This window comes from Antedon bifida, chromosome 4 (genome assembly GCF_963402885.1).
Source record: "Antedon bifida chromosome 4, ecAntBifi1.1, whole genome shotgun sequence".
In the NCBI taxonomy this organism is placed as follows: Eukaryota; Metazoa; Echinodermata; class Crinoidea; order Comatulida; family Antedonidae; genus Antedon; species Antedon bifida.
In genome coordinates, this window is record NC_136229.1 from 865,249 (window position 1) to 888,225 (window position 22,977).

A 22,977-nucleotide genomic window follows, 5' to 3' on the forward strand; every position below is an offset into this window, starting at 1 on the left:
TTAAAGTCCACGGAATCATCCATCCGTAACGCATGTGTGTTGCTTCATAAAAAATACATTAAAATTCCGATAAGATGGATAGTAAAGAAGATGTAATTGATCTTCAATTATGTAGTGATAAAATCTTGATTTGGAAAGCAGAAGGTATGTACATTTTAAGTACTACAGTATAAACATAAATGATCTTGGTCCATCCAGCCAGGCCAGGCTAAAAAACCTGCCATCAGCAGGCAGCAGAGTGAGTAGGACTCACTACACTAGGACTAATTAAAAACAAACACTAGCTAGGCCTAGCTTTGTTTGTATCACTGTAGTGGTTGCTTTTTATTTCACAATGTTTTGTTTTCATTTTAATTTCAAATGCTGTGCATTAATAGGCTAGCCTAGATTAGATTTCAGTTAAATAATAAATTTAAAAAAATTGTAATATCAACTGACAAAGAATTATGTACATTATTATACATTTGATTGAATAAATTGCTTTCTTTTTGAGATGTGAAAATGATTCGAGAAAAGCACAACATTGTTGGAAAGCTAATCGGTTGCCTACCAAGAGCACCACATCAAAATTTGCAGCTTGGTCTTCCACTTCAACTTATGCCAGAAGAAGCAGCTGTCCTGATAGAATATGGTATTTTCACTTTATTAATACATGCAATAAATGGTTTCTTTCCTCGAAAGTGCTGTGAAAAAGGAAGGAAAGTGAAGAAGGAAAAGAGTGATAAGCTTGTTCCAGCACCCAAACAGTACTAACCAGAGTTAAGCTGCTTTCACATGCCCTGAGAAAAATATCACGAGCGTTGAGCTTGATTTCACATCGACCACGATTCGGTTATCCGTTTTCAAGCAAGGTCATTCATGCTCACTGCTGATTGGACGAAAGAAAAAAATCGTACGATTTCAAAAAATCGTGGCTCTGGCTTCTCCCCCCTTCAGTATACTTTGTAAGGAAGGAGGATTAGTTTCTAACATCCTGAATCCGTCTCTCGTACCATTTACTTCCTTCTATGCTGGTACCAACTCTCCAGATTACTTCCGTTTTCTCCCAATTTTTAAAATTCTTTAAAGAGCTAATATAGCCTTAAAAAAAAGTATGAATATTTTATTTTTGTAGGTGTGGCAAGGATTATAAATATAAAAGTAAGAACGCCAACAGCTGCAGATGTGCACAAGTATCAGGAGGATAAATTGAAAAGTTTCTCAGAGCAGGTTTGAAAGAAACTTTTATTTAAAGTCATCAACTTTTACAAGACTAATGTTTCTTAAAAATGAGTTTATATACTAGGCTGCTGCTTTTACGGATTATTTTTTACTTTGGTATCAATCAAGGATTTAGGCTACGAAAGTTGGAAAAGCTGTCGAAAAAATCTGTAAAAGCAGCAGCTGATATAAACTACTTAAAAAATTGTAAAACGTTTGGCGTGTTTCCAAAACATATAATATTCAAGTTTATAGAACATTATCAATTTTTCATTTTAGAAACAGATTATGCAGTCAGAAAAAGAATCAAAGAAAGTGGAATTTTTAAATAAAAATAAGGCAGACCATGCAAAAAAGAAGAAAACTATAAGAAAGGAGAGAGCAAGGAGTAGAAAAATGATGCTGAGTGGAAAGACGAAAGAGGAAGTAGCCAAAAAAATAGAAAATGATGAGATTGTTGAAGAATCATTTGCAAATACAACTGCTGATGAAGGAGTTAAAGATTCAATATATGATTGTTGTTTGTCTAATACTTGTTCTATAACAATGGCACAGGTAGTTGAACAAAAAGAAGAAAAAAATATTAACAAACATACTACTATTGATCATGATTTAGAAGAGATTACCAAATATGGCAAAAGAGAAAGAGATAATACTGATTCAGAAGGACATGGCAAAAGACAGAAATTTGTAGATGAAAATAAGGATGAAGACAAAACAGAGTTGACCAACAAATTTGAGGAAAGAAGCCAAGTTGATATTTCAAAGCATGAACATTTAAAATTAACCGAAGATAAAACAGCTAATAAAAATGAAGATGCTGATACACCATGTAATATAAACTATTCAACAAAAGAAGCAGAACCTAAGAACAAGTGTGAATTGTTCAAAGTGAATGAAAAGGAAGAAAACAGTATTAGCAAGGCCAACCAAGGATGCCTCATACACCTACCAACAAGTAAGAAAAAAACAATTTGTTATTGCATCTTACCTCACCCTCCACTAATTAATATCTCCTTTTTCCTCCTCAGTAGACCTTTCTCTTAGCTTTATAGATTCCCTAATATTGTAGGCTTACCCGCTCACCACCCTCTTTTTACATTATACAATATAGACAACCCGTCTCTGGGGCGGATCCAGGATTTTTTAATGGAGGAACGCTGACATATTAATAATAATATTGACAGTCTGTCACAACTAGATATCAAAATGTAGCTGATAATGTAATTTTAGCTGTCTAAGTGCTACAGTACCTCCTAGGATCCTCCCCTGCTTCTTCTTTATTTGTAAAAAAAAAACATTTTGGATTTTTAATTAATTCTACTGTGTATTTTATTTTTTAGGTGCTACCAACTATAGCAAAGACCCCGTTGATGAATGGAGCTACCCATCAACAGAAACGGATTGGTTGAGATTTCGCGTCTTTAAGGATTTCTGGGAGAATGGCTACTTCTTGACAAGTGGGGGAAAGTTTGGAGGTGACTTTTTAGTTTACCCAGGTACAGTAGTAACAAGTTTGTAGGTTTAATAATATATTTATAAATATAATAATAGCCCTGACAAAGGAATAGTGTTTTCTGAAACCTTGGCACTTTATTTCTTGCTGTTTTGATTTACCTTTTTGCTTATTTCATTTGTATTCCCATTGAGATTTTTTCAGTATCTTTCTTTTGAATTTATAAATTATGATAAATACATTTTGCCAATAAATAATGTTACAAATGTTTCATAATCATTTTTTTTTCCTCAGGTAACCCGTTGCTATTCCACTCCTCCTACATTGCTATCTGTCGCCCTCATTGTGAACTGTTCAGTGCGCGTGATTTAGTGCAGTTTGGCCGCATGGCTTCAAATGTGAGAAAAACGGTGATTATATGTTCACTAGATAAACAAGACGCACTTGTGTATACATCAGTACAGTGGACAGGAGTATCATGATGATTATACAGGTAACACTGGCATAGATTCCACAGGCTGACTTCTGGGCCTCTGTTTTGAACTTACATACAGGGTGCCGTCTGACACACTACCTATTCTGTCTTACAAACCATGGTAGTGTGTCTGATGGCGCCCCATACTTGCGCACACTACCTATTCTGTCTTACAAACCATGGTAGTGTGTCTGATGGCGCCCCATACTTGCGCACACTACCTATTCTGTCTTACAAACCATGGTAGTGTGTCTGATGGCGCCCCATACTTGCGCATAATGAAACAAAACAAACAAACTGTTTTATACTATTCTTCTAATAAATTGATATATTGAAAATAGTTCTGCTTTTACTTAATAATTTTTGTCAGATTACAATATTTATTATTTATTTATTTCTGTCTTTATTGTGAAGACAACTTCGGTATCGTCGTACTGATATCACTGGTGGATCACATAAACCATACTGCAAGTTATACTGTATGATGATATCAAACAGTATATAAATTATCTGTACAAACAAATTCCAAAACACAATATCCAAAATCCTTCGTGAATGCATTTATTAAAAAACGGCAAAAATGGCTAACATCCTGTATTACTATTAATAATGTGAATATGTGCATCACATGCAAGCAGCAAAACTATGTGAATGGAAAATGAAATGTTCCCATGCTTTTTAAACACTTCTACCAGTGGCGGATCCAGGATTTTGAAATAGGGGGCCCAGGGCCTAAAAGTAGTGAAATGAAATTCTGAACTTAATTTGATGTCCTATCTTTTGCACTGCAATTTGTGAAATTTATAGGGCGCCTGGGGATTTTTAGAGGGGCCTGGGGATTTTCAGAGGGGGCCTGGGGAATTTTAGAGGGGCCTGGGGATTTTTAGAGGGGGCCGGGGGATTTTCAGAGGGGGGCTTGTGGATTTTTAGAGGGTCATGGGGATTTTTAGAGGGGAGCCTGGGGATTTAGGGTGCCTGGGGATTTAGAGGTGGCCTGGGGATTTTGAAGGGGCCTGGGGATTTTTCTAATTTGTTGTGGCTAATTGATTCGTGATTGAGATGAAACACTGTGATTAATACTAATTTAAGAAAATTAATTTAATTTTCATATTCTAAAACATTTATAAAACAATGAAATGTTTTCCAGAGACAAAAAGTTCTAATTCAAAATTCTAGTTAAATTAAAATAATTAATATAACACTAAAAATGATAGCCAAACAGGATTGTTGACTTTACTACATCTTGAAAAAAAAATTAAATATTTGCCATTTTGTATATTTATAAATCAAATTACTATAAAGTGATAATGAAAACTCTCTTATGGTGCTCTTTTAATCATCATCACTGTCTTCTTGAGACTGTAATAATGACCCTTGAAATGAAACCAAACAATGCCATTATGAGTAGAAGAAGATCCTGGTGTAAGGTAAAGCCCATTCAGGTTTGATTCAGCACAGGACTTGTACCACCAAGCACCTTTGAAATGCTCAGCACAGTTAAGTGTTGAATACACATCATTGTCTCTATCGTATGTTGTAAATTGTTGACCATTGTGGTATGCCAAAGAATCACCTAAACAAACAAAATATTATATCTTCTTTAAGTTTACAGCATACATACAGTTTGTTTAATAGAATGGAGAAAATGAATACTGTATATGCGATGATAAAATGGTAAAATGATACAATACACCCAATGAGTGTTTTAATTATTTATATTTTTACATTTACATCCTGTTTTAGGGGATTCTAATTTTGTTTTAAATCATAACAATTTTTTCAAAGATAGTGCTCTTGTTATTAGGCTTCTTATATTCTATACATTATACAATATGGTTATTTATTTTACTATATAATAATATTTTGTTGGTCATTCAATGTTTGCTAATTATTATTATACTTTTTTTTGTGGGATGACCCACATTTAATCATATTACATACAACATAAAATACAACTATGAAAATACAATGATAAACTTGACAGTTGCTAAAACATTAATACATGAAAGAATAAAAATGTTTTTCAATATTTCATTTGTAATTTTATGTTATTTTCCGTCTACTGTATCTTAATTATTCTTTCTTTTAATTCAAGTATACTTTCAATACAAATGCACTGATTTCCAAAAAAACAATGAAAATGAAAGAGTATGATAAAAAACGTTTATACATGCTGGTACATAATTAGATACAACATGGATTCTTATGGTATGTTGAATTTCCTGGGCTGTAAGCTTGTTTTAACAATTTATCCCAGTCAATGTTCTTATCATTTAACTCGGTATTATATTCAGTTATTATATAAAGTGATAAATGCAACAACAACAAAGCGCACAGTGTGTGTTAGTCTATTTTTATTGCAAGGCAGAAAGGTGTAGCTGGCCTACAAAGAAAAATAATAATGTTAGTTCTTTGTTTACTTGAAATGGGTTTTTAGTGTAAAAATTGATTGAATGTACTAACCTGCAGTTCCTGTGTATCCACTGATTGTCAAATCATAGTTAGAATCCTCAGTATCAATACGAAAGTGAGAATATCTTGCAAACTTCATTACATTCAAGTGATCTGTCAACTCTACTAATAGCTCATAATCACCATCAAATGTTATACGGTTGATCTTTTCATTACCAAGCCAGAACTCTGAGTGGACATTTCCAAAACCCTTTTTGAAGTTGGCCCAATTGCGGTAGAAATCTTCCGAACCATCCTGTCTTCGTTGTATCACCTGGAAAACAAAGAAACTTTACAAAACAGCAGTGGACAATTTATCTTGTAAACTTGATCAAAATTATAGTTTAATAGTTAAGTATAATTATAGATGAAAAGAAAAGAAATCTTTGCATTTTTTCATTGCTTTTATTAATATTGCTTACTGTCCATCCGCCATCTTTCCTCATGTCACAGTAGACCATAAACTTTGGCCCTCCATCATTTGGCTCTATCACATAATCACCACTTTGAGCAGAAGGATCATTTTCCAAAATGTCTCCACAATCTCTCATAAGACACTTATCTAAATAATATACAAAATATTATACAATTCTTTAAACTAAAAATATTAGTTGGTACTTTTATGATTTGGCCAACTTTGTACTCCTTAATTTTGTTTATTTTCTTCCTAATTGTTTAGTAGTATCATTTAATTTTAATAAATTATACAAGATAGTCTCTTTACTAGGTCCATTAAAGTGCTTTAAACAATAAAAAAAAGTGTAAGATTTAATTTAATTAGGTTTATAGGACAGCTACAAAAATTGTCCACTAGATGACACATTTCTCTTTAATTAAGATACATTTCTACTCTTCTGACCCGTTTCTTACCAGCTGTATAGAGTCATTCTACTTACTTCTAGAAGGACATCCACAATCATCTTCTGAACAGCAGGCTGAAGCCATCACCACCAACATACAGCCAATTACTAACATTCTGCAATCCATTCTGTATCACACTTGAATGCTCCTCACACAATATAACTGACAACAGAAGAGCAAACAACAAATGCAATTCTTATATCTTAAATTGAAGATAGTTGATGGGAATTTTCCTTTATTTTCTATCATAATTTGATTTTAGAAAGTTAGGCATATTTTTGCAGACTGAATACTGAATACTCAAAAGCATTATCATATAAAATAATAATAGAAATTCTTCTTAAAGATTTATTAATACAATTAAAAACAGATATACATATAAACAATTAAAGCAATTAAAAAATCGAATACACACACACACAATGAAAACAAAAATTATTACACAAAAACTTAAAAAAGATACAATTTAGAAGTTAAAATTTGACAAAATGCATAAAAAGCTTAAAAAGTTGTAGTTTAAAAAGTAGATACAATTTGGAAAATATGATAAAATGCATAAAATGTTATTGTTTTTAGTAATAATGTAATAAGAATCACAATATGAATGATAAAAATATTAATATTTGTTTTGTTTCAAACGCACATTCGACATAAGCCTTATGGGGATTTTAAAAGCCCAAGTGAATAGTACTGTAAATAAAATGATACCCATCATTGTTACATACAAGAGAAATATTATTGTTATTTTCCAATTCATTATCTTTTCAAGAGAATACTGATTTTAACCAATCACAAGCTTTAGAAAGTCACAAAATATTCCAGTGTATCTTTTGCAATTTTAAGCTGTCAATAGACTTAATTAATGTACCAATAGAAATGTAATACTTACAACTGTATGTTCAATGTTCTCTACACTTCAGCTGAAAGATGAATCTATCTGACAATGCAATGTTGGAACACCTCTCTTTTATGGAGATTGTTTGGAGAACAACCCAGATGTTTTCTAACCAAATCTTTTCAACTAAAATGTTTATTTATGTAATCTGAATGTTACAAATTGCATTATGCTGAACAATATTTGAATATCATTTAAGTTTGTTTGAATATTTTTGATAATTTGTTTAGCTAATTGGTTCGTGATTGAGATGAAACTCTTTTTATGAAAACATAAGACAGGATTGGGTTTTCCCAACTACTAATTGGTTCGTGATTGAGATGAAACACTTGCTATTGTTCAAGACAGAAGTGGATATTTGTGGTTTTTTAAATTTTTATTTGTAGTAGCTAACTGGTTCGTGAATGAGATTAAACACTTTAGTAATTGTTTTTTTATCAACAGGACAGAATGATAAGCTATGTAACTACTAATTTCCAGGCACAGTCTCTTTCTACAAGTCTCTGTCTCCATGTTGTCCATATAGTCAAGTGTATAGTTGCGAATTATACGGAAAATATGGGTGTGTAGGAAATGGTATTTTTTCTAATAACTGTTTATAGAAAATAAAAGGTTAAAACATGCATACATAATTCTTTAAAACAAGTAAAAACAGTAAAATAACAAATTAAGTCAAAAATATATGTACATTTATGGTAAAAGGAGTGAAAATACAAAAAGAATAAAACAAATTTGTAAAAGACCTAAGCACAGATAGTGACTAAAACAGTCATAACTTGGTATTTAGTGATATGCACTTTCTTGGTAGTAGTATGTGTATAGATTGTTTAAATCTAATAGTTTTTTAAAGTAGATCCAACATAAATTGTTGATGTCATTTACAAATTTGGTTTGATTTTTAAAAATTATTTTCTACATTCATTAGATAACATCGGATCGCACACGTTATTCCTTTATTATAGATGAGGATGTACATTTGAGTTTCCTTATTGAACTCCTGTCAGGTCTGGACAGTTATGACAGCCTTGACTTTGTTATTGATTTACTTACTTTAATATTGATGGGCATTATGTTTGGCGAAGCAATTTTCTGCATAGAGGGCAGCATAACTAAAATAATGATAATCAAGAATACAACATTTGATTTTATTTCAAAATTGTTTGGTATGGTTGTTTTCTTATTTATTGATCAACTATTGATATTGTGGATAACAAATGACCAACACAACTGTTGCATAAAGAAAGACAATGTTGTGTAAGGTGCATGACGTTCGTAATTCCTCCAAGACCATTGATCACAAATCATTTGGGATAGCATCAAGACACTGAGTTAGCCAAAAGTGTTTGTACTCTAAAATAGAGTTTGCATTTTTTGGTGTTTTTTTGTTGTAAAAGTACAATATTGGCTTGGAAAAAGTGTAAAATCCATAAACCTTATTTTTGCCATGGAGTAAAGAATGTTTTTGCTTATTATCTATTAGCTGTTTCCTGTATAATATTCTCAAGACCAATAAAATAAGAGATATAATTAATAGATCATACACATTTCATTGTAGTTTAATTAATTCTTTCAACAATACAGTACAGTTTTGTTCCTGCCAATGATGCCCATCTCGTCCAAAAATATGCTTGATATGTTTTTGGTCACTATTGTATGGTTTTCAGCGACCAAATACAGTAGTATGTTTTTTTAAAAGAGTTACAGTATTTAGTTTTCAGAAGATTTCTGATGTGTGTAAATGTATCGTAGCACAAGTTATCTATAAGGATCTTCTGCAGATATCGTTTTATTAATTTGTAAAATTAGTATCAATAATACATATGATTTTTAACAATTCTGATAATATAATTATAATAATTATATAATAATAATAAATTATCATAAACAAAATATAAATAGGTACTGTATGTGATTAATAATAATTTAAGAAAAATTACATTTCAAATTAAATTTATTTTCATATGTTAAAACATTTATAAATTTTTTTTTCAGAGACAAAAAGTTATGAAAATTGTACCAAATTCTAGTTTTCATTATTAAATTAAAATAATTAATATAACACTAAAAAATGATAGCCGAACAGGATTGTTGACCTCACTACATATTGGAAAAAAATTAAATATTTGCCATTTTGTATATTTATAAGTCAAATGACTATAAAGTGATAATGAAACTCTCTTATGTTGCTCTTTTAACCATCATCACTGTCTTCTTGAGACTTTCCCACTTGTTCTTGAAATGATACCAATGTATGCCAGTATAAGTAGAAGGAGATCCTGGTGTAAGGTAAAGCCCATTCAGGTTTGAATGAGTACAACCGTTGTACCACCAAGCACCTTTGTTATGGTCAGCACAGTTAAGTGTTGAATGTGGATCATTGTCTCTGTCATATGTTGTAAATTGTTGACCATTGTGCAACGCCAAAGAATCACCTACACAAACAAGATATTAGATACATTATTCAAATACAGTTAACAGGTTTTTTCTTCTACTGTATAAAGTATAGAAACAATTATATACGATATAAAATGATTTACAATAAACCCAATGAGTTTTTTGATTCATTTTGTTTATTTATTTTTCTTTAAACTTGTATGCCAGAGATTTACATCCTGTTTTAGGGGATTTTTAATTCTTTAATCATGGAACTTTTTTTTCATAGATAGTGTTCTTGTTTTTTTTTCTATGAATTATACAATATGGTTATTTTATTGTTAAGTAAAGTAAAACATGAATAAATTCTAAATTTCTACAAATAAATAAAAAAGAAAATTCAACAAGGAGACTGTTTCCAATCCTATACCATTATGGGAAACTTGACTGGAGAGTTTTGCACAATCAGTTTACTGAACATTTGCCAACTTAATTTAATACATTACAACATTTGTTCCTCATTTTCTATTTCATTTGTGGTAAAGATTCAATTGTTTGTGTCTCACTAATACAAAATGGTGTAGAGCCTTAAAATTAAATTGAAGAATCTTCACCATACAATGTATTACACCCTAGTCAATGTTCTTATTTAAGTCAGTATTGTCAGTATATAAATGCAACAACAAAGACACCATGCAGTATGTGACAATAGACCATTTTTATTGCAAGGTACAAATGATGTATGCCTACAAAAAAAATGTTTTGTGTTTTTAGTGTAAAAAGGTAACCTAACCTGCAGTTCCTGTGTATCCACTGATTCTCATAAGATAGTTCGACATCTCACTACCAACACGAAAGTGAGAATATCTTGCAAACTTCATTTCATCCAAGTGGTCCGTCATCTCTACTAAGAGCTCAAAATCCCCATCAGATGTTATACGGTTGATCTTTTCGTTACCAAGCCAAAACTCTGAGTGCACATTTCCAAAACCCTTTTTGTAGTTGGCCCAATCGCGGTAGAAATTTTCCGAACCATCGTCTCTTCGTTGTATCACCTGGGATAAAAAATAAAAACTTTACACAACAGCTGAACTACAAAAAAACAACAATCAAAATCTAAATAGCACATAATCTATTTCAAACTAAATGAGTGACAAATTTAAAGTTATTTATTTTTTGGCTCTCATTAATTTTGGACAATTTATCTATCTTATAAAGCTGTAATTTAATAATTAAGTATAATTACAGAAGAGAAATCTTTTTTATTGCTTATTAAAGTTACTTACCGTCCATCCGCCATCTTTCCTCATGTCACAGTAGACCATAAACTCAGGTTGTTCGTCATGTGGCTGTATCAAATAATCACCACTTTGAGCAGAAGGATCATTTTCCAAAATTTCACCACAGTCCCTTAAAAAACACTTCTCTGAAAATATGAAATATTATCAATTTTCTAAAACTAGAAAATAACTTGCGTTTCATTTATTTACTTAGATATAGTTTGGTACTTTTATTCTTTGGCCAACTTTGTACTCCTTACAATTTTTTCTGTTTTCTCTCTCTCTAATTATTAAAAAAAAATCATTTATTAAATTATACAAGATAGTTGTTACTAGATCCATTGTATACTTTAAACATTTTTATTTAAAAAATGCAAGAGGTAAGATTTAGAGTTTAATCGTCTAATAGATGACATAGATGTCCAATAGTTGACACATTTCTCTTTCTACAGTTTGTACCATTTCTACTCTGCTGACCCGTTTGTTACCAACTGTTTAGAGTCATTCTACTTACTTCTAGAAGGGCATTTAAAATCGTCATCAGCAGCAGCAGCCATCACAACCAACATACAGCCAATTACTAACATTCTGCAATCCATTCTGGATCACACTTGAAAGCTTCCTTGCAAATTTACTCAATATAGAAGTACACTAGGAGAACAATAATCAAATGTTGGAAGCAATTATTTTGTTTTATAAATATTTAAATTTTGAAAAAATATACAATTAACCTTTATTTTCTACCATAATTCAATTTTATTTTCAAAAGATCCATCATTATGTAATAACAATACATTATTATTTAAAAAAATTAGTATGCACTTATGCTGGAGAAACTTTTATAATCCCAGAGGGCTTTAAGGCTAGTTCCACCAGAAAATAAGAATTCAAAAAGTATATAGAAATGAATATTTTAGTATTTTAATATTGTTGAATGAATTTAATTTTATGCTACATACAAAATAATATGTCATTGTCATTTTCTAAGTCTTTTCAAGAAAATACTGATTTCAACCAATCACAAGCTTTAGAAAGTGACCCATTTTTTTCACTTTCTAATTTTAGAATTTAAGTTGTCAGTAGGCTAAATTAATATTCAAGTAGACATGTAATACTTACAACTGTATGTTCAATGTTCTCTACACTTCAGCTGAAAGATGAATCTATCTGACAATGCAATGTTGGAACACATCTCTTTTATGGAGATTGGTTGGGGAACAACCCAGATGTTCTCAAACCCTTTCAACTGAAAGGTTTAATAGTAGGATTTCGCATAATCTCAAAGTTACAAATTATATTATACTGAACAATATTTGAATGTCATATAAGTTTGTTTGGATATTTTGTTATAAATGTATTGGTAATTGATTCGTGAATGAGATAACACTTTGTAATTTGCTTTTTGTAAACACTGAAGACAGAATTATCTTTGTTAGGACCTTTTAATTTGCTTAGCCAATTTGTTCGTGAATGAGATTAAACACTTTAGTAATTGGCTTTTTCAAGACAGGATGATATTAATGCTTGATTTTGATTAATGTCAATGAATTCCTGGCTATATACTGTCCCTTTCTCCTAGTTTCTCGGCCAGTTGACCATATGGTCCAGTGTTAACAATATCAACAGTAAATAACACAGAAACACTTTCATGCATTTCTCTATTTGTTGTATTTATTTCAGAAAAAGTCATTAATAATTAGTTAATCATTAATAAATTATTTTACAACAGGATTTGATGCCTCTCTGTAGTATTTTATGGACAAAAACAAGTTTTTCATCCACACTAATATTGAATTGGTTTTCAGACATGAAGAGTAGGTTTTTCTAAAGAGTTATTTAGTTCTCAGCAGATTTCTGATGATATGTCTATTGTTGAGATGTATCAATAAAACTATCTATATTTATGATATAAATAAAGCATCTGTAGGTAACGTTTTATTAAATTAGTAAAACTAGTATTAATAATATTTATAATAATTCATTAATACCATATGACTAGCCAAAGTAGTAGCTTATACTTAATCAATTTGATTCATTAAGGTATTACTAATATTAGCATAGATTTTTAAAATTCTGATATGATTATTATTATTGTTATTTTAATTTATTGTTAACAAATCATAACATATGTAGGCCCACTGTACAGTATGTATGATTAGTAATAATAATTAATAGCACATTGTATTCAATTCAACATTATTTTTATGTCGTCATATGTTAAAACATTTTGTTTTCAAGAGACAAAATTTATAAAATTACACCAAATTTAGTCTATATTGTTAATTTAAAATATTACTATAATTCAAAAAGTATGATAGCCAAACAGGATTATTGACTACATCTTGTGGAACAAATCAATATTTGCCATTTTGTATGTCAAATTACTAAAGTGATAATGAAAACTCTCTTATGGTGCTCTTTTAACCATCATCACTGTCTTCTTGAGACTTTCCCACTTGTTCTTGAAATGATACCAACATGTGCCAGTATGAGTAATAGATCCTGGTGTAAGGTAAAGCCCATTCAGGTTTGAATAAGCACAGTTTTTGTGCCACCAAGCACCTTTGTAGTAGTCAGCACAGTTACTACTACTCTTATCATTGTCTCTATCGTACGTTGTAAATTGTGCACCATTGCTGTGTGCCAAAGAATCACCTAAACAAACAAAATATTATGTCATCTTTAAGTTTACAGCATACATACAGTTTTTTGAATAGAATGGAGAAAATTAATACTATATATGCGATTTAAAATGATACAATATACCCAATGAGAGTTTTGATTAATTATGTTTTTACATTTAAATCCTGTTTTAAGGGATTTAAATTTTTTCAAAGATAGTGCTCTTGTTATTAGGCTTCTTATATTCTATACATTATACAATATGGTTATTTATTTTACTATATACTTATAATAGTTTGTTGGTCATTCAATGTTTGCTTATTATTATACTTTTTTTTCTTTTTAATGGGGATGACCCACATTTAATCATATTACAAACAACATAAAATACAACTATAAAAATACAATGATAAACTTGACATTACTAAAACATTAATACATTGGAAATGTTAAAATAATAATGAAAGAATAAAAATGTTTTTCAATATTTCATTTGTAATTTTATGTTATTTTCTTTTAACTGAAGTATACTTTCTTTATACATGCTGGTACAATTAGATACAACATGATAACAACCATTTTGGTTATTCAAAGAGTCACCTACACAAACAAGATATTAGATACATATTCAAATACAGTTTTTTCCTTCTACTGTATAAAGTATAGAAACAATTATATACATTAAACCCAATGAGTTTTTTGTTTAATATTTGTTTATTTATTTTCCAGAGATTTACATCCTGTTTTATGGAATTTTTAATTCTTTAGTCATGGAACTTTTTTTCAAAGATAGTGTTTTTTTGTCTATGAATTATATTTTATTGTTAAGTAAACTACTAACATGAATAAATTCTAAATTTCTACAAATTGAACAAGACTGTTTCCATTGCTATACCATTATGGGAAACTTGACCCGATTCATAACCCCCCCCCCCCCCCCTGGCTACGTGCCTGTGAAGGTATACTAACCTGCAGTTCCTGTGTATCCACTGATTTTCAAAGTATACTTAGAGTCCTCTGTTCCAATACGGAAGTGAGAATATTTTGCGATCTTCATTTCATCCAAGTGGTCAGTCATCTCTACTAAGAGCTCAAAACTGCCATCAAATGTTATACGGTGTATCTGTTCATTACCAAGCCAGAATTCTGAGTTCACGTTTCCAAAACCCTCTTTGTATTCTGTCCAATCACGGTAGAAATCGACCAATCCATCTTCTCTTCTTTGTATCACCTGATGAAGACAAAAAAACAAAGGAATTACAGTTGTACACAGCAGTCAAAATCAAAACAAACACATTTTTAAAAAATAGGAAAAAACCAAACAGGTGCAACTAAAAACAACTTACTAACAATCTACAATTACAAAACCTACAAGAAATTGACCAACTGCAAACATTTTCAACATTTCAATAAAAACCAGTGTTATAATTATGTAGTTTACATTTAAAAGAACTTATAGACAAATTGAAATTATAAATTTCACAAGGCAATTTGTTCCAAAAACGAGTAACATGCGAATATTAAAGTGAACCAGCAGTAGATGAATTCATGTCATTGTCATGTCATTGCTTTTACTTACTGTCCATCCGCCATCTTTCCTCATGTCACAGTAGACCATTAACTCGGGTCCTCCGTCGTGTGGCTGTATCAAATAATCACCACTTTTAGCAGAAGAATCATTCTCCAAAATTTTACTACAATCCTGCATAATTCCCTTCTCTAAATATACAAAATAAATCAATTTCTAACAAAATAACTTTCATGTATTTACTATATAGTTTGGTACTGCTTTGGCCAACTTTGTACTGCTTACAATTGTTCCTGTTTTCTCTTTAATTATTTAGTAATATCATTTATTAAATTATACAAGATAGTTTTTACTAGATCCTTTGTATACTTTAAACATTTTTATTACAAAAATTCAAGAGGTAAGATTTAGAATTTAATCGTTGTAATAGATGACATAGATGTCCAATAGATGACACATTTGTCTTTTTACAGTTTGTACCATTTCTACTCTGCTTACCCGTTTCTTACCAGCTGTTTAGAGTCATGCTACTTACTTCTAGAAGGGCATTCACAATCATCTTCTGGGCAGCAGGCAGCAGCCATCACAACCAACATACAGCCAATTAATAACATTCTGCAATCCATTCTGTATCACACTTGAATGCTCCTCACACAATATAACTGACAAAACAACAAATGTTATAGCAATTCTTATATCATAAATTGAAGATAGTTGATGAGAATTGTCCTTTATTTTCATTTATTATTGTTTATTTATATTATTATCATAATTTGATAAAACACAAAATTGTATTTTTTAGAAAGTTAGGCATATTTTTGGAGACTGAATACTGAATACTCAAAAGCTTTATTTGTCCATTATAATATAAATTAATAATAGAAATTCTTCTTAAAGATTGGCAAATATTTATTAGTACAATTAAAAACAGATATATATATATAAAATTAAAACGATTAAAAAATAGAATCACACACACATTATTGCAATAAAGCTTAAGTTTAAAAAGTCGATACAATTTAGAAGTTAAAATACGATAAAATGCATAAAACGCTTAAAATTATTTAAAATTTTATTGTTTTTAGTAATAATGTAATAAGAATGTGAACGATAAAAATATTAATATTTGTTTTGTTTCAAACTCATGTTTGACATAAACCTTATGATATGGGGATTTTAAAAGCCCAAGTGAATAGTACTGTAAATAAAATGATACCCATCATTGTTACATACAAGAGAAATATTATTGTTATTTTCCAATTCATTATCTTTTCAAGAAAATACTGATTTTAACCAATCACAAGCTTTAGAAAGTCACAAAATATTCCAGTGTATCTTTTGCAATTTTAAGTTGTCAATAGACATAATTAATGTACCAATAGAAATGTAATACTTACAATTGTATGTTCAATGTTCTCTACACTTCAGCTGAACGATGAATCTGACAATGCAATGTTGGAACACATCTCTTTTATGGAGATTGGTTGGAGAACAACCCAGATGTTTTCAAACCAAAACTATTCAACTAAAAGGTTTATTTATGTAATCTAAATGTTACAAATTACATTATACTGAACAATATTTGAATATCATATAAGTTTGTTTGAATATTTTTGATAAGTTGTTTAGGTAATTGGTTCGTGAATGAGATGAAACTCTTTTTGTGAAAACATAAGACAGGATTGGGTTTTCCTAACTACTAATTGATTCGTGATTGAGATGAAACACTTAGTAATTTGCTATTGGTCAAGACAGAAGTGGATATTTGTAATTTTTTTAATTTTTATTTGTAGTAGCTAATTGATTCATGATTGAGATGAAACACTTAGTAATTTGCTATTGTTCAAGACAGAAGTTATTGTTTGTGGTTTTTATATTTTTATTTGTAGTAGCTAACTGGTTCGTGAATGAGATTAAACACTTTAGTAATTGTTTTTTTATCAACAGGACAGAATGATAAGCTATGTAACTACTAATATCCAGGTACAGTCTCTTTCTACAAGTCTCTGTCTCCATGTTGTCCATATAGTCAAGTGTATAGTTACGAATAATACGGAAAATATGGGTGTGTAGGAAATGGTATTTTTTCTAATAACTGTTTATAGAAAATAAAAGGTTAAAACATGCATACATAATTCTTTAAAACAAGTAAAAACAGTAAAATAACAAATTAAGTCAAAAATATATGTACATTTATGGTAAAAGGAGTGAAAATACAAAAAGAATAAAACAAATTTGTAAAAGACCTAAGCACAGATAGTGACTAAAACAGTCATAACTTGGTATTTAGTGATATGCATTTTCTTGGTAGTAGTATTATGTGTATAGATTGTTTAATTCTAATATTTTTTTAAAGTAGATCCAACATTAATTGTTGATGTCATTTACAAGTTTGGTTTGATTTTTAAAAATTATTTTCTACATTCATTAGATAACATCGGATCGCACACGTTACTCCTTTATTTTAGATGAGGATGTACATTTGCGTTTCCTTATTGAACTCCTGTCAGCTCTGCACAGTTATGACAGCCTTGACTTTGTTATTGATTGATTTACTTTAATATTGATGGGCATTATGTTTGGCGAAGCAATTTTCTGCATAGAGGGCAGCATAACTAAAATCATGATAATCAAGAATACAACATTTGATTTTATTTCAAATGTGTTTGGATATTCGGGTCGTTTTCTTATTTATTGATCAACTATTGGTATTGTGGATAATAAATGACCAACACAATTGTTGCATAAAGAAAGAAAATGTTGTGTAAGGTGCATGACGTTCATAATTCCTCCAAGATCATTGATCACAAATCATTTTGGATAGATTGACTAGAGAATCAAGACAGTTATGTTAGCCGAAAGTGTTTGTACTCTAAAATGGAGTTTGCATTTTTTAGTGTTTTTTTTGTTGTAAAAGTGCAATATTGGCTTGGAAAAAAGTGTAAAACCCATAAACCTTTTTTTTTGCTTAGTATCTATTAGCTGTTTCCTGTATAATATTCTCAAGACAAATAAAATAAGAGATAATAATTAATGGATCATACACATTTCATTGTAGTTTAATTAATTTTTATTCTTTCAACAATACAGTACAGTTTTGTTTCTGCCACTGATGCCCATCTCGTCCAAAAATATGCATGATATGTTTTTGGTCACTATTGTATGGTTTTCAGCGAGCAAATACAGTAGTATGTTTTTTTAAAAGAGTTACAGTATTTAGTTTTTAGAAGACTTCTGATGTGTGTAATTGTATCGTAGCACAAGTTTATCTATAAGGATCATCTGCAGATATAGTTTTATTAATTATTATGTAAAATTAGTATCAATCATACATGATTTTTAACAATTCTGATAATAAGAATTATAATAATTATATAATAATAATAAATTATCATGAACAAAACATAAATAGGTACTGTATGTGATTAATAATAATTTAAGAAAATTACAGTTCAAATTAAAATTTATTTTCATATGTTAAACATTTATAAATTTGTTTTTCAGAGACAAAAAGTTATGAGAATTGCACCAAATTCTAGTTTTCATTATTAAATTAAATGAATTAATATAACATTAAAAAAGGATAGCCAAACAGGATTGTTGACCTCACTACATTTTGAAAAAAAATTGAATATTTGCCATTTTGTATATTTATAAGTCAAATTACTATAAAGTGATAATGAAACTCTCTTATGTTGCTCTTTTAACCATCATCACTGTCTTCTTGAGACTTTCCCACTTGTTCTTGAAATGATACCAATGTATGCCAGTATAAGTAGAAGGAGATCCTGGTGTAAGGTAAAGCCCATTCAGGTTTGAATAAGTACAGGACTTGTACCACCAAGCACCTTTGTTTTTGTCAGCAGCACAGTTACCACTACTCTTAATATCATTGTCTCTATCATATGTTGAAAATTGTTGACCATTGTGGTATGCCAAAGAATCACCTAAACAAACCAAATATTATGTCATCTTTAAGTTTACAGCATACATACAGTTTGTTTAATAGAATGGAGAAAATGAATACTGTATATGCAATGTAAAATGATACAATATACCCAATGAGTGTTTTATTAGGTGATCATTTAGAATAAAATGATCACCTATTGTTATTGTATAAAATCTTTATTATTTTTTTTCTTTTTATTGTTTCTGTACACTATTTTGTGTAACAATTATCTCAAAAAGTTTAATGTCAATGATTACAAAAATTTCAGAATATCTTTCAAATAATATAACTTAATCCTAATAAGCTTTCCAGCGTGATCACTCATCCGTGACGACATTTATACGCCATTTTGCGAAATCACATTATCAATCATATCTCCATAATTCATTATCACATATTAATGAAATTCACTACACGTAAACTTCAGATCAAGGGTAAAAATATTAGCAAATAAAAACGCACGCACACGTAGTTTCATCACGTGATATCGCGCGTTAAAAATTTAAAACGCTCAAAATTAAGTTTTGATCAATTTAGAGCATGAATTAGGCCATTTGCGTGTTTCAAAAAATTACTGCGCAAAAATGCGTTTTTGCGCGCGCGATACTTAAAAAGCGTAAAAAATATGAATTTTTTTTACAAATCTCATTCTACTCACCATCCTTAGTACATTCACCAAATTTGAGTCAGTTCCGACTTAAAATAACGCTATACGAGCACGTTAAAAATGACAAAATGCGCACATTAATTTTACAAAAGTTCTGAAAATGGTGAAAAATAGGTCTTTTTTAAAATGAAAATAATTCTTCAGAATGCAAGATGACCCCCGATTTTTTTAACTTATTCTGGAAGCCATTGAGTTGTAGATATGAATTCATGTACACATTTTACGTACAAAATGTTTTGACGTCATCAAATGGCCACTTGAATTTAAAAATTAGGATTTGTTATCTTTTTGTGTAGATTATCCCATTCAACAGAGCGCATCTTGGTTATGTGTGCTCGAATTTCGCACAACTTTCAGTATGTGCTTGCTTAATTAATTATCTTTATCATGAATTGACACTATCTTCATTTTAATGACGTCATCACGCGTAAAAACTTGAATAACGTAGGCCGTGTAATTTCACCTTCGCAGTAAATTTGAATATCTTACAGCTCTTCAGAATTGAAGGTTACCTTGATGATTATAATTTATTATGAAAGCTGATGAAATGTAGATATTAATTCATATAAAAATTAAGCCTATCGGATGTTGTGACGTTAACATATGGCCAGTTGAAGTGAAAAAGTAGTTTTTTCATATTTTTCGTCAAAGTTATACACAATTCAAAGAGCGCGCACAGCGCTTCTACGTGCCAAATTTTTTTCCAAATCTTATATTTTTTTGCTCAATTAATTATCTTTCGAAATTGTCATCTTAAAGTTTAGTTTGATAACGTCATCATGCCAAAAAATTAGAACATGTGTGTCCCGTAATTTCACCTATGCTACACTGTATATAGATATACAGTACTGTATATACTGTACATATTGTATATGGCATATAAGCACAACTCAGCACTATAAGCATATCATAGGATGACATACATCAACATTTTCCGATCGTATGTTAACGTACGTGCATGAAAAAAAAAATTAATTTCAGTAAAATGATAAAAATGATCACCTATAATTCGTCAAAGTGACGAATTAAATTCTAGTTTATATTTTTACATTTACATCCTGTTTTAGGGGATTCTAATTTTGTTTTAAATCATAACAATTTTTTCAAAGATAGTGCTCTTGTTATTAGGCTTCTTATATTCTATACATTATACAATATGGTTATCATTATTTTACTATATAATAATATTTTGTTGGTCATTCAATGTTTGCTTATTATTATACTTTTTTTTCTTTTTAATGGGGATGACCCACATTTAATCATATTACATACAACATAAAATACAACTATGAAAATACAATGATAAACTTGACATTACTAAAACATTATTACATTGGGAATGTTAAGAAAATAATGAAAATGAAAGAATAAAAATGTTTTTAAATATTGCATTTGTAATTTTATGTTATTTTCCATCTACTGTATCTTAATTATTCTTTCTTTTAACTTAAGTATACAAATATACTGATTTCCAAAAACAACAATGAAAATGAAAGAGTATGATAAAAAACGTTTATACATGCTTAGTACATAATTAGATACAACATGGATTCTTATGATGAGGACATCAGAAAATCAAAAATTCAAATTAAGGTATGTTAACTGGACTGTAAGCTTGTTTAAACCATTTATTCCAGTCAATGTTCTTATCATTTAACTCAGTATTATATTCAGTTATTATATAAAGTGATAAATGCAACAACAAAAAACAAAAAAGCAAACAGTGTGTGTTAGTCTATTTCTATTGCAAGGCAGAAAGGTGTAGCTGACCTACAAAGAAAAATAATAATGTTACTTCTTAGTTTACTTGAAATGGGTTTTTAGTGTAAAAATTGATTGAATGTACTAACCTGCAGTTCCTGTGTATCCACTGATTGTCAAATCATAGTTAGAATCCTCAGTATCAATACGAAAGTGAGAATATCTTGCAAACTTCATTACATTCAAGTGATCTGTCAACTCTACTAATAGCTCAAAATTTCCATCAAATGTTATACGGTTGATCTTTTCGTTACCAAGCCAGAACTCTGAGTGGACATTTCCAAAACCCTTTTTGTAGTTGGCCCAATTGCGGTAGAAATCTTCCGAACCATCCTCTCTTCGTTGTATCACCTGGAAAACAAAGAAACAGCAGTGGACAATTTATCTTGTGAACTTTATCAAAACTATAGTTGAATAGTTAAGTATAATTATAGATGAAAAGAAAAGAAATCTTTGCATTTTTTCATTGCTTATTAATATTGCTTACTGTCCATCCGCCATCTTTCCTCATGTCACAGTAGACCATAAACTTTGGTCCTCCATCATTTGGCTCTATCACATAATCACCACTTTGAGCAGAAGGATCATTTTCCAAAATGTCTCCACAATCTCTCATAAAACACTGATCTAAATAATATACAAAATGTTATCCAAATTTTTTAAACTAAAAATATTAGTTGGTACTTTTATGCTTTGGCCAACTTTGTACTCCTTAATTTTGTTTATTTTCTTCCTAATTGTTTAGTAGTATCATTTAATTTAAATAAATTATACAAGATAGTCTCTTTACTAGGTCCATTAAAGTGCTTTAAACATTTACAAAAAATTGTAAGATTTAATTTAATTAGGTTTATAGGACAGCTACAAAAATTGTCCACTAGATGACACATTTTAAGATACATTTCTGCTCTTCTGACCCGTTTCTTACCAGCTGTATAGAGTCATGCTACTTACTTCTAGAAGGGCATCCACAATCATCTTCTGGGCAGCAGGCAGCAGCCATCACAACCAACATACAGCCAATTACTAACATTCTGCAATCCATTCTGTATCACACTTGAATGCTCCTCACACAATATGACTGACAACAGAAAAGCAAGAACAAATGTTATAGCAATTCTTATATCTTAAATTGAAGATAGTTGATGGGATTTTTTTTCCATAATTTGATAAAACACAAAATTGTATTTTTTAGAAATTTAGGCATATTTTTGCAGACTGAATACTGAAAAGCTTTATTTGTCCATTATCATATAAAATAATAATAGAAATTCTTCTTAAAGATTGGTAAGTATATATTAGTACAAGTAAAAACAGATATATATAAAATATAAACAAACAATTAAAAAATAGAATACACACACATTATTGCACAGATACAATCTAGAAGTTAAAATACAATAAAAAGCTTAAAAAGTTGTAGTTTAAAAAGTAGATACAATGTGGAAGTTAAAAGTTA

The 22,977-nt window shown here is 29.9% G+C and overlaps 3 protein-coding genes and 1 pseudogene across 6 annotated transcripts; 1 reads left to right on the forward strand and 3 right to left on the reverse strand.

The window, feature by feature from the left end:
- Positions 1-9: 9 nt before the first annotated feature.
- LOC144841511 (tRNA-splicing endonuclease subunit Sen34-like) lies at positions 10-19,204 on the forward strand. 3 transcript variants are annotated; one of them, XM_078697866.1, is made up of 7 exons: positions 10-144; positions 494-631; positions 1,115-1,209; positions 1,480-2,158; positions 2,544-2,699; positions 2,951-3,149; positions 19,151-19,204. In XM_078697866.1, exons 1-6 carry the CDS (start codon positions 75-77, stop codon positions 3,136-3,138), a joined length of 1,326 nt encoding a protein of 441 aa, XP_078553992.1. In that variant the 5' UTR covers positions 10-74; the 3' UTR covers positions 3,139-3,149; positions 19,151-19,204. The 3 variants fall into 3 exon arrangements, with proteins under 3 accessions (XP_078553992.1, XP_078553993.1, XP_078553994.1); XM_078697867.1 differs by lacking the exon at positions 19,151-19,204 and having other exon boundaries at positions 2,544-2,678; positions 2,951-3,808; XM_078697868.1 differs by lacking the exon at positions 19,151-19,204 and having other exon boundaries at positions 2,951-3,789.
- Positions 4,451-15,767, reverse strand: LOC144841318 (fibrinogen-like protein 1). The gene is made up of 4 exons (XM_078697613.1): positions 15,677-15,767; positions 10,998-11,137; positions 10,505-10,766; positions 4,451-4,704 (listed from the first exon to the last, which is right to left on the reverse strand). The coding sequence occupies exons 1-4, from the start codon at positions 15,765-15,767 to the stop codon at positions 4,451-4,453; spliced, it is 747 nt and encodes a 248-aa protein (XP_078553739.1).
- On the reverse strand, positions 13,399-15,321 carry LOC144840835 (fibrinogen-like protein A pseudogene; annotated as a pseudogene). Its single transcript, XR_013611964.1, has 3 exons — positions 15,193-15,321; positions 14,583-14,844; positions 13,399-13,646 (listed from the first exon to the last, which is right to left on the reverse strand). The product of XR_013611964.1 is annotated as a fibrinogen-like protein A pseudogene (transcript).
- On the reverse strand, positions 18,832-22,587 carry LOC144841319 (fibrinogen-like protein A). The gene is made up of 4 exons (XM_078697614.1): positions 22,473-22,587; positions 22,006-22,145; positions 21,608-21,869; positions 18,832-19,088 (listed from the first exon to the last, which is right to left on the reverse strand). The coding sequence occupies exons 1-4, from the start codon at positions 22,561-22,563 to the stop codon at positions 18,832-18,834; spliced, it is 750 nt and encodes a 249-aa protein (XP_078553740.1). The 5' UTR covers positions 22,564-22,587.
- Between the last annotated feature and the right edge of the window lie 390 nt (positions 22,588-22,977).

Bases quoted from the DNA above. Each gene is read 5' to 3' on its own strand.
- LOC144841511 (XM_078697866.1), top strand. From the start codon at position 75: ATGGATAGTAAAGAAGATGTAATTGATCTTCAATTATGTAGTGATAAA. The intron at 632-1,114 runs GTATTTTCACTT...TTATTTTTGTAG, and splicing joins AGCTGTCCTGATAGAATATG to GTGTGGCAAGGATTATAAAT. The intron at 2,700-2,950 runs GTACAGTAGTAA...TTTTTTCCTCAG, and splicing joins TGACTTTTTAGTTTACCCAG to GTAACCCGTTGCTATTCCAC.
- LOC144841318 (XM_078697613.1), bottom strand. From the start codon at position 15,767: ATGGATTGCAGAATGTTATTAATTGGCTGTATGTTGGTTGTGATGGCT. The intron at 11,138-15,676 runs GTAAGTAGCATG...TCATATTTTCAG, and splicing joins TTGTGAATGCCCTTCTAGAA to AGAAGTGTTTTTTAAGGGAC. The intron at 10,767-10,997 runs GTAAGTAACTTT...TTTTTATCCCAG, and splicing joins GGAAAGATGGCGGATGGACG to GTGATACAACGAAGAGACGA.
- LOC144841319 (XM_078697614.1), bottom strand. From the start codon at position 22,563: ATGGATTGCAGAATGTTAGTAATTGGCTGTATGTTGGTTGTGATGGCT. The intron at 22,146-22,472 runs GTAAGTAGCATG...TATATTATTTAG, and splicing joins TTGTGGATGCCCTTCTAGAA to ATCAGTGTTTTATGAGAGAT. The intron at 21,870-22,005 runs GTAAGCAATATT...TTTGTTTTCCAG, and splicing joins GGAAAGATGGCGGATGGACA to GTGATACAACGAAGAGAGGA.